Source organism: Spinacia oleracea, chromosome 1, assembly GCF_020520425.1.
Source record: "Spinacia oleracea cultivar Varoflay chromosome 1, BTI_SOV_V1, whole genome shotgun sequence".
NCBI lineage: Eukaryota > Viridiplantae > Streptophyta > Magnoliopsida > Caryophyllales > Amaranthaceae > Spinacia > Spinacia oleracea.
Window position 1 is genome coordinate 103,701,737 of NC_079487.1, and position 11,862 is coordinate 103,713,598.

The window sequence follows — 11,862 nt, forward strand, 5'->3', positions numbered from 1 at the left end:
AAGTCGTTGGCGCTGGAAACAATCCCTTTGGCACGAGAAAGTATATGTTCTTCATGTTGATCACAGGGGCATGATTATAGTGTGTGTTGAGCCTCATTTCTATTTATCTAGTTGTCACCGAGACCATCGGAAACCTAGGTACGATGACGCTGGAAACAATCCTTTTGACACAAGAAAGTGTATGTTCTTCGTGTTGATCCTAGGGGCATGATTATAGAGTGTGTTGAGCCTCATTTCTATTTATCTAGTAGTCACCGTGGCCATCGGAAACCTAGGTAGGAGATCGAAAACACTAGATTATTTGAACAATTGGGATTAATGGTTTGTAGTAGTGCACAATGCTCCCTAGACAAACTTGCAATTTGCCTTGTGTTCATGTATGAATGGAGTATGAAAGACTTTCATTTGCCTATACTAGGGGTATTTATTTGAAGTAAAAGTGTGCTAGTGATTACATGTTTGTAGCTATATGGAAAGCGCTTGATCCCCGAGAGTTACGACTACTTATTTTCCCCTTGAATATTATATTCATTGCATTGTCATGGGATTGATTCAAGTGGAAACAAATATTATCACTTGATCATTGCCTTGGATATAGAGACTATACTTGGTGCATCATTGGTGATGAGGGGGAAATGAGGAGGTCGTGGGGCTATACTCGCTCCTCATGACCGTGGATTTTCTCTCACTTGGAAATAGCAGAACATCCATATTCCATGTGTTGCATTAGCTTGTCCTGAAAATAAGGAGAGATGAACCATACGTATAAAACAAGCAAAGAAAAATAATAGAATAAGAATTACTCTAAATTCAACTTATATGCACCTAAACTACGGTAAAATGTACGTAAGACAATATCTAATGACTCCTAAAGATGTGCAACATACAAACACATCATATACCTTGTAAAAGAGGAAAGTGAGATCAAAATAAAGGATCATATAGTGTAAAATAAATTTTAACTATTTTAATGTTATTTAAATATAATTATAATGTGATATGCATAAGCTTTTTTTTTTATCTCTTTTTAGAAGAACACTTCATATAGTGCGATAATGCAATGCATTCTTTAAAAGTAGTGTTTTTATAAAAAATAGTAGTTAAAAGTTTGACGATAAGGGAAGTAAAGGTATGTATATTTGAAAGTTTTAAAATTTGACACCAATTCCAAGATTCCAGTTTTATATCGCATTTCTTGAGTTGTTACAGAGTAATCTATATATGGAAAATATTACCATCCATCAACCATTTTAAAGATAAGAATAAATCCAAGCCACATAATTTTAAATCTAAATTTATAAATTATCTCCCTTTAGTAAGTGGAATTTTAGAAAAGAGAAAATCACGTAAGGAAAAGAAAAGAGAGAGAGAGAGAGAGAAAAAAATACAAGAATCGTAATATCTACGAGACTAAAGAATCCAAAAGGAAGAAAAAGATAAAGAAAAATGTGGGCAAATGATCCGGTTTTAATTTTTTAAAATTTAGAGATCTTTGTTTATACACGTATATGACTTGTGTTAATTTAAGTTTGAGGTTTAGAAATCTGCTATGTTGTGAGATTTTCTTTGGCAACCCTTATTCAACATTAAATTTGTAGTTTTCTGAAGATGGCCTCCTCCCAAGTTGAATTTTCTTCGCCATCTTCTCCGTTTGGAAGTGTTCTTAGGGATCACCATCATAAAGAAAGGCATAGGGAGACAAAGACTAATCTCGCCCAAAAATCTCAAACAAAATTTCAGAAAAACTTCAAGATGTTGGTTAGAGACCATTTTCATTCATGTGTTTCAATCTCCGGAAAAGACTCAAGCATTGAGGGAAATGAGACTCCTTGTCTTGAAAGCACTAGTTTTGGTTGTTGGGGATCTAAAAGTAATAATTACAACAACACCTATTTTAAAGGTGTTAATACAAACCAAACTTCAAACCATAGAGACAATGCGGAGATATCATCTTCATCTTTAATGAGAAAACTACAATCTCATATTCTAGATTCATGTATTTTGCAACAAGAAGAAAAGAAGGTGAACACAATTGATATACAAGGGCATGAAACAAAACATATGGGTTTATCAAAATCGAACTCCTTTTCTTCGAGGGCATCTAGCTCAATGAGTGGTCCTTCTCCAACTTCATCTAATTGTTCATCCACCGATTTAAGTGTTTCTTCTTTGGTTCAAATTTGGAGAAGTTTTGAATCTGAAACTAAGAAAAACCAATGCAGCAAAGTTAGTGAAAATATGGAAGGGCAAAATTCATGTTTAGATACAAATGTAGTTGTTGAAAAGAGCAAATTGAGCTTTAGCCCTTCTTCTGACGATTTAGAAACAACAACAACAACAACAAATTATATGCAAGTGTACACATCAAACATAAAGTCATCCCAATATACATCTCAACATGACGAATACAACGACCAAAAAGATAAACATCGTCATCATCATCATCATCATCAACAACAACAACAACAACAACAACAACAACAACAACAACAACAACAACAACAACAATGTGATATATCTTGTTTAAAAGGAGAAAATGAAGGAATTAATGTGGCTGGCTTGGTCAAAACATGGGCTAATACATATCAAGTTAAGCGTGATCACATTTATCAAGAGCAACAACCCACATCTGGGGTATGTTTAAGTAAATTGAAAACTAGAATGGATATAAGAGACCAAATTCTAATTTCTTCTCCTATTATTAATTCCTCAAAGTTAAGGGGAAGACAAGCTATTACTGATTTGTTCATGAAAATGGAGAGAGAAAGGTACAAGGAGGTCGAGTCACTAACATTACGTCAAGCAGTAACCAAATTTCCTCAACGTGGTCGTATTCAGGTTTGTGATTTTATTTTATTTTGTAAATAGGATTTTTTTTTCAAATACAACCACGAGAAGTTTCTACTTTGCTGGTGACAATGTCAAACTTCATTTTGTTTGTAAATTACAACGTGAAAAGTCACCCGACATTTAGAACTACAACCACGGGTCACCCGACATTTATAACTACAACCACGGGTTACCCCCCGACATTTAGAACAACAACCATGGGTCAGATTTCGGCAAACGGAGACTGAAAGTGATGTCCTTATTGAGTTTCCACTCATTATTAATGCAATCAAATTCTTAAAATTTTTTAGGAATTAACTTACTTGATTTTTATTATTAACGCATTTGATTGCACTAATAATGAGTTGAAAATTAATAATCACATCACTTTCAATATTCGTTTGCTAGAATATGACTCGGGATTGTATTTTTAAATGCCGGATGTCTTTTCAGATTGTAATTTGCAAAAAAATAGAAGTTTAAGGTTGTAACCAGCAAAATGATAACATTTAATAGTTGCATTTGGTAAAATCAACATGTACAATATCAAATCATTAGAAGAGTGGTGGGAATTTTAACATTATATTTTTATTTTTTTAGACATTTCTCCGTTTAAAAATATTGCGACGGGAAATATCCACACAAGAAGAACAACAATCATCGCCAAAGTCAAATTCAAGAGGATCAAACCAGTCACAAATTACGGGTAACATTCACAATATAAGGTAGACACTATAAATTCTCACAATGAATATCTTTTTTGTGTGTCAAGTTGGTCCACTTTTCTTTCTAAATATGGAATTACAATATAAAGGCAATGAAAATAGGCTAAAAACTTTTGAAATTGAAAATAACATGTTCAATTTAAATATATTTTGATTGAGTAAAATAACATATTTACAAGATGGCTAAGATAACAAGTCATCTATCTCATTTCTTGTTGGTATTGATCGAGTTCAAAATCTATAATATAATGAGTCTTTTTCCATTTAAAATGCATAGTAAAATTAATGATAAGTCATGTTTAGTGTATGAGAGAACCTCACATGACTCGGATACTTTATGATGAACATTTTATAATATATTCATGCGGGTACTCTTCTCATGATATATAAAGTAAATGAAAAACTAAAGGTAAAGAGATACACGTATTTCCTAAACTTTTTGAAAAGTTATAGTAGCCATATATGTGTATTGTGGTCGAAGTATGTGTTCTTTATTTATATAAACATTTTTTGGATCCATGCGATTCACGTTTTACTCTTTTCAATTATCATTGAAAAAACCAGGAAAACATATACTTCATAAAATTTTGCGTATAAAACTTGAGAACAATTATATAGATTTAGCAAACGCTTGAAAATTAGATGTATTTTATAAATAAATCACTTATATGATAAAAGGGGTCGCTTATTATTTTTGGCCAAGGTTGTAGTAGTATTCACGCCTTTTTCAAATTTTGATTGGTGTTTTACTCTTTACAATTATCATTGAAAAAATCAGGAAAACATGTATAAATTATTGCGTATAAAACTTAAGAGAAATAATATTGATTTAGCAAACGCTTGCAAATTAGGTTTCTTTTATAAAGAAATCACTTATATGATAAAAGGGGTCACTGGTTATTTTGGCCAAGTCATAGTAGTATACACATCTCTCCTTTTTTTTGTTAGTATTATAAACAAATAAACTGTTTCTTCATAAAACCCAATTAAATGAAATAACAAAGAAGATGATGAAAAAGATACAAATGTAAGGTGCGATGCTAGTAATGTGAAATTTTAATACAATACCTTTTTTATTAGTGTAACACACAATTTGTATTAGTAAAACCAAGAAAATTAATGCATATTTTTATAATATGTTTTTCTTAAGAGAATACTAGAGATTTTAAAAAGCCAAGGAGAACATTGAAATGTACTCATAAAATATATAAACTCAAAAAGAATATAAAAGGAACATTGTATGTTTATTAATAAGGTATAAGACTTTTTATATAAACAAATGTAAGGAAGATAAAGGAGTGGGGACGTGTGACACTAGTGGTTTGTGTTTTAAAATGCTAGGCATAGACTAGGCATAAATTCAAATTTATTAATAAAGGATGTGATGTCAAGAGTGTTCACATAGACTATTGATGTGTAATGTTCTTGAATCTGTGCTTTATAATATTAGCATAAATTTGTTTCTTGAAGTAGATAAAATCATAATATAGAAATTGTGTAATGATCAAATAAGCAAGTAGATATTTTCTACGATTTATATAGTTTGATATTGCTGTTTTTTTTCTTTTCATATAGACGGGAATTTCGTGCACCAATTAATCACGATGCAATCAATAAGATAAATAATTTTAAAGAGTCAACCAGTAGCGTCCAAGAGGCTGGTAGTGTTGTTATTGCTTCAACGCAAACAATATTTAACAATCAAGATGGAGATTGTGAAGAGTTTAATATTGAAGAATCCAATGTGAATTTTTCTCATATAAATATTGTGAAGAACAATCAAGATGAGGAAATAAGTTTGTCTTCCAATCAAGTATCATTTGGAGAACAGGCTAATGATCGCCACAATAATAATATTAAACAACTAGAATCACACCTGATTGAAGAAGATCTATTGCTTGAAAATTCAACAATTGGAGAGACAAATTTTCCCTTCGATATTCAAAGGCAAAAAATTAGATATGGAGGTGATGTTAATTGCAATAGACAAGTAGTCACAAGTATGGCAATTCCATGTGCTAATTGGAAAGACGAAAATAATACATCCGATGAGCATGAATTAGAGAACAATCAACAAAACTTTGGAGAAGATCTTGATTGGATTATTGATATTGCTCGTCCTCGTATTTACTGGGAAGATTGTAGGAAAGTACGCTACCAAGAGATGTTAGACAATCAATCCAAAGATAAGGATCTAAGACAACTTATTGAGAGGTATAATTTATGCAGTGTGGTGAAAACAAGAAAACATATTATTATATATGACATTGTGCACATTTACTTGATTGATTCAAAGATTAATAAATTTTAATTACTTCATATATCAAATGTGACAGAGGAAGTGTATCATCAATTCTTGCAAGTGATTTTCGAGAAAGGATGGACAAATTAATAATGTCATCTGTTCAAAGAGTACTACATTCAACTAGCAACGAGGATGAACAAACACCATCATTAAGAAATTACCATGAAGAGGAAGAGGAAGAGGAAAACGAGAAAGATGACCAAGAAAATATGCAACTAACTTCTCAACACTATCATTATGTTGAGGAAATTGAAGAAGAAAATGTAGAAAGAGATTTGAATGCAAGCTTACAACAATATCAAGATGTTAGTGACTATGATCAAACTCCATTTTGCTCACAAGAACTTTCACCAAATCCTTCTTATTATCACAACATAGAAGGTTCATCGTCAAAGACCGTCTCAACAATCGTAAGATATTTCCTTTTAAAATATTACTTACTTTATTTAAGTTGACAATATGTTTTTACATTTCTTAAAACTTAATTGTCAAATACTCGTTTTTCTCTAATGACCGAATCCTTAATTGTAGGATGTTGAACTAATTTATGATTTGAGGACACACATGCAACAACTTTATCAAGAAATGTTTGAGTTACGAAAATCGATTACAAGTTGTATGGATATGCAATTGAAGTTGCAAAGCTCTATTAAGGAAGAGGTCTCAACTGCCATTAAACAAAGAGGTAACGATAAAAAATTATGTACCTATATAACTAATTATAATTTATTTATTTTAAAAGTACTACATAGTTTAAGAAAATTCTGAAAAAGACGAGTGAGTGTAAGATAAAGTACGAGAGATCGTGTAGAATTGTGGGTAGGTGAAAGAAACGATGGATGGGTGTAAGAAAATATAAGAGAAATAGAGTGTAGAAAACTAGAAAGATGGTGATAATGTAGGGTAAGGAATAAAGGTAGATGGTAAAGGAGGTTTGCTAGAAATGGAATAAAGTAAAGCTACTAAAAAAAACTTAAACGGAAAGTGAGTAGAACGAAAATGGAGGTAATATCATGAATATCCAACTATCTTAAAATTTAAATGATATTTAATACTATGTATGTTATTAAAGTAGTCATTACACCCTTTGATACCCTGAAGTTTTTCCAAATTACTAAAGTTATGATACATATAAAATATTTAATAGGTGAATAATGCCTTTTTCAATTCAAATTTTGATAACACAAATAATATATACTAGTTTTCTTATCAAACTTATGTACTTATAATGACAGATAAAGATAACCAAAAATGCTCAAGTGGGAGACAGCTAAGAATGGGTTGTTGTCATATTTGTTATGAGAAAAAGATAGATTCACTTTTATACAGGTACTTTTCGTTATTTTTATTAAACTGGTATTTTATTTATATATAGCTTTAAACATTTTTAATATTTGTTTGATTGATGATTATGGAGTTACGGAAAAGGATGGGGGAATGTTACAAATTAAAGAAATGGAGTGAAATGAGAAAGAAGGATTGAAATCTATACTAATATATTAAAAGGACAACAAAAAATCAATACAATAAGGTTCAAACACAAGATCTCAAGAGTTTGGAGAATAATTCTTAATCATTACCATCTTAATCAATCATTAATTGTTGTTTATCTATGTAATTTAATTTATAAATACATGTTAACATGAAATCTAAAACAACTAAATCTCTGTGTTACCTTTTATATCCTATAGACTATATTGGAATAAAAATAAACAATCAAAGCATTAGAAAAATCATGAATTAAACATGATATCATAATATTCATAAGCATCAACTATAGAAATGTTCTGCATATATCTAATTTGTTGTTTATTAATTTGAAGCACTTAGTTCCATTAGAACATAAATTAAACGAATTATAAGATGTTCTAATTGAAAAATAACTTGGCAATTGGCATGATAACTGACGCAATGTACTTGTGTAGTTGATGACATAATGATTTTTTTCACTTGGACTACATGTATTTTGGTCAAATATTGAGTTGAAGAAGAATCTTGAATTTTAATTATTCAAAGTAGCAAATGGGTCATCGTCCGGGCCACACACTAGTTTCTATTCAAATGCATGTAATTTAGAAAAACGTCTATACTAAAAGTGGAATAATAATTGATCCTTACATTTATTTCTTCATTCTACATTAAAACAAAAAAAGGTGTTGTAAAATTCAATTTACACCTACTATTTAAATTCACTTTCCATACTAGTTGTTGGACCGTGCGCTAGCGTACACGATCCACAAGGTATATAAAAAAATTTGTAGAATTGTTGTAAAATGACATTTACAAAATTATGGCGAACGCTAGGAAAACAAAGCTAAAGCTCGCTTTGCTCGTAATTGATAATATGCGATTATGCATGCATACGTTTACAAGAGGTGTCATCAATATTTTGACATTCCACATGCAACATTAATCTCTTCAAAATTGTTATTGTAGCAATCCACATGGAACATTAGCAACTTGCTTAAGCCGAAAATGGAAGGGGGAACATCTTAGAGAAAAACAGACAAAAGAAATGGTGAAAATAGACATTACACATGGGGATAAGAATAAGACAAAAAAACAAAGAAGAAAATTTGGGGTATGTAGGTAATTGTACTATTGGGTGAATAATAATAGAAGTTCAAGGCTTTATAAGTGTTAGGATAAAAAAACAAAGAAGGAAATTGGGGGTATGTAGGTAATTGCATTATTGGGTGAATAGTAATAGAAATTCAAGACTTTTATAAGTGTTAGGATTTATTGTACATTGGAGTATATGATTGCTCGTACATTCTCCTCTCAAATTCCTATTCCATGCATACTTAATAGTAGTTAAAATCTCAACGTTCATTTTTTTTAATCTTTTCATACTTTGTAGATGTGGTCATATGTGCACCTGTTTCAACTGCGCCAATGAATTGCGATGGAGTAGTGGAAAATGTCCGATTTGTCGAGCTCAAATTATCGATGTAGTACGAACATATTATGACATATAAATTAAGCGAGTTCTTGGTTTAGAGGACCGCCATTATATGGAATTATTTTTCCTTTCTCTCGATTAAACTTTATGAAACTTTTCTTTTATTTTGAATCATTTATTTTCTATAAAGTAGGATTTATAAGAAAAATAGGTATTGCGCACACCCGATGTACAATAAATTTATTATACACCGGGATAATTTTTATCCAATTTTTGGTAAAGTTTACCATGTTTCGTAAATTTTTTATATTATTAATTAATTTTTGATTGATAAACTTTTGGGAGGGTTACATAATTTTCTTTATATATTAGGACTAATCATAAAAATATAAATTTTTATTAAAAACTGAAAAATATAAGTACATAGTAACTTTTTTGAATTACTACTCACCTTTAGTAAGTACGAAATACTCCCTCCGTTAGTGGCGGAGCCAGATTTTGTTTCCCGGGGTCTCGGCATTAAGACTACGTACATGCTGAAAATATTGTATATAATATTTATATGACACATTTCATAAAACTTTTAAAAAGTTGCATATCCAAGTCAGGAGGTCTTCCGAGTCAATCTCATTGATTGAGAAATTTTTCTCAATCTAATGGCATTTTCGTAGATAAGTGAAAGTTTTATTACAAAAATGCCATTAAAAGTGGGTCTCAACTACGGTCATATGCTATTTGATGTGGGCCTCATGCACAATCAATATTATATTTTCGTAATACATCAACAACCTTGTAATATATTGTCAATGACTAGCATTATACAATAAACATCTATTAATGCATCATCAACAACTACAAATATACAGTCAACTACTTACAAATAAACAATATTGCATTTTAATAATATATTATCAATCGTTGAATATATTGCCCGCGACTAAAACTATACAATCAACATCAATAAATATACAGCTAGTAACTACACCCATGTGGCTCCGCCACTACTTTCTGTCCCTTTTTATTCTTTATGCATTCCGTTTTGAGTGTCATATTTTAATATTTACGCTTGAAATATTTCCTTTTATATAGCAGCATAAACATAATTAATATTTTGTCAAAAATGGTGCAAGTGATTAGTTTAATAAATGAAGTTCATTAGGTACATCTTTCACCACTTTCTCATTGGGATATTAAATCTCTCTTACATCCAATGCCAAATTTTGGATAAAAGTGAAATTATTATAAATACTCCACAAACGTAATTTGTCGTAACATCACATACAGGATACAAAACGTAAAGAATAAAAAAGGTACCAAAAATAACTTTCAAATTCTAATATTAGAATGCTATAAAAAATAATAGGATTTTTCATGAAATACCCTCGAGTTTTAATGTAATTCACCAAATGCCCATCAATTTTTGGATAATACATAAAATTCCCTCCACAAACTGTACAATACCATTAAATGCCCTAAGAGTTAACGGACGTTAACTTTCCTTTAGCATAAGATTACCATAATGCCCTACTTTAAAATCTATTGTAACACCCTAATAATTCCTTGCTTTTTAAAACTATTTTTCTTTAATAAATAAAAGTAATTATCAAGGCATTACCGCCACCATAAAAATGGTTAAGGCTATTATCAAAATTGTGCAGCGGAAATTTAACTACTACTAATAATCATGCTTTGAAAAGTCTTATAGCTTAGTCCAACAACTTGGAACCATTAAAGGACCATCAAAACATTAATTCAAACCTCAAAATCTTTAAATACTTAAAAATCCAAACTTGAAATCAATCCTTAAAAGAAATATTTTAAAAGCGTTTGAAGCATACTGAATCACTCACACTCAACCCGAATGCAAAGTTAATGGAATGCTTCTTTACTTAACACCTGTGAGAACTGCTTACTATAATTACATATGTAAAGTATGGATCATCACAGGGTCATTAAGGCAAAGGCCATGACCAAGACAATCAAGAAAATACGAATCAACAAAGTTGAGTACATATATGAAATAGAAATGCAACTAAACATGCTTCACTTGACAACTGAAATGATCACTAACAACTACTATTTGACATTCCAATATGCAATGCATAATTAAATGAATAACAATACTCTTGACTTTTTACTCTTGACTTTTTCTTGACTCTACTCTTGGCTTTTACGTACTCTTGACTTTACTACATCTTGATAACTTCTTTCCTTCTTGATGAAATATTAAATTCCGAATAATTGGATTAAGAAATCCGGATTTCTTACTACTATGTCCACAAAAGGGACGGCCATCACGGGAGCTACCTAATAGACCAACTATGTCACAATTCTGTGACGGAATTCCAACGCATAAAAATAATTATGGAACAACGTCTTGTACCACGACGGAACTCAAAGGGCTACACCATATGAATCTCCCCCATATGTTCACTCAAGGTATTCGATCCAAGAGCTTTCAATACTTATCCATTAATTAAATGTTTCTTCTACTACTACTAGACAATCACCTACTAAGTAGTTAGGACCTAGCCCGCTACTAGTACTGTGTCGGATCACAAGGGTATAAAGACTCACATGTGATATTAAACTTTCTTGCTTCGCATGGGTACCTAGACACACATGCATAAATGCTATACTTGAATTTACATGGGTACTATGGCTCACATGCAAACAATGATTTTCCTTGATTTACATGGACAATAAACGCACATGCAAATAATACCTTCTCTTGATTCTAGCATGCATGAATGAGACTCTTGCACAATTCATACTACATTCTTGCATAATTAAATAATTACAAACATCCCCTACTAACGAATACATAATAAAATATGCATCATAATTCTTTCCTTTAGTCAATTAATCACCACATTCACATATGGCATGATTTTAAATGACTTAAATAAAAACCTATGCATGATACTACATTCACAAGCATAATCTACACATATACGTACCTTGTGTACGTTCTCAAATGTGCCACTTTGTTCAATCACTTAATCAATCAAAGATTCCACCTAATATAAATAATAAACTAATTATTATTCATCCTTAATTAAATTTCCAGCAACCATTTAATGTCTTAAAAGCCATTAAAA

General features: G+C 30.8%; 1 protein-coding gene and 1 long non-coding RNA gene across 2 annotated transcripts; one reads left to right on the forward strand and one right to left on the reverse strand.

Moving 5' to 3' along the window:
• Positions 1 to 399: 399 nt before the first annotated feature.
• On the reverse strand, positions 400 to 1,128 carry LOC130468914 (uncharacterized). Its single transcript, XR_008929294.1, has 2 exons — positions 903 to 1,128; positions 400 to 736 (listed from the first exon to the last, which is right to left on the reverse strand). It is a non-coding gene; the product is annotated as an uncharacterized lncRNA (long non-coding RNA).
• Positions 1,129 to 1,356: 228 nt separating this feature from the next.
• On the forward strand, positions 1,357 to 9,055 carry LOC110796300 (uncharacterized). Its single transcript, XM_056837972.1, has 7 exons — positions 1,357 to 2,838; positions 3,430 to 3,554; positions 5,130 to 5,768; positions 5,891 to 6,269; positions 6,391 to 6,544; positions 7,095 to 7,188; positions 8,720 to 9,055. The coding sequence occupies exons 1-7, from the start codon at positions 1,609 to 1,611 to the stop codon at positions 8,835 to 8,837; spliced, it is 2,739 nt and encodes a 912-aa protein (XP_056693950.1). The 5' UTR covers positions 1,357 to 1,608; the 3' UTR covers positions 8,838 to 9,055.
• The last annotated feature ends 2,807 nt before the right edge of the window (positions 9,056 to 11,862 follow it).

Excerpts from the sequence above, each read along its gene's own strand:
- LOC110796300 (XM_056837972.1), top strand. The coding sequence starts at position 1,609 with ATGGCCTCCTCCCAAGTTGAATTTTCTTCGCCATCTTCTCCGTTTGGA. Across the intron at positions 5,769-5,890 it reads CTAAGACAACTTATTGAGAG|AGGAAGTGTATCATCAATTC; the intron begins GTATAATTTATG and ends CAAATGTGACAG. Across the intron at positions 6,270-6,390 it reads CAAAGACCGTCTCAACAATC|GATGTTGAACTAATTTATGA; the intron begins GTAAGATATTTC and ends CCTTAATTGTAG.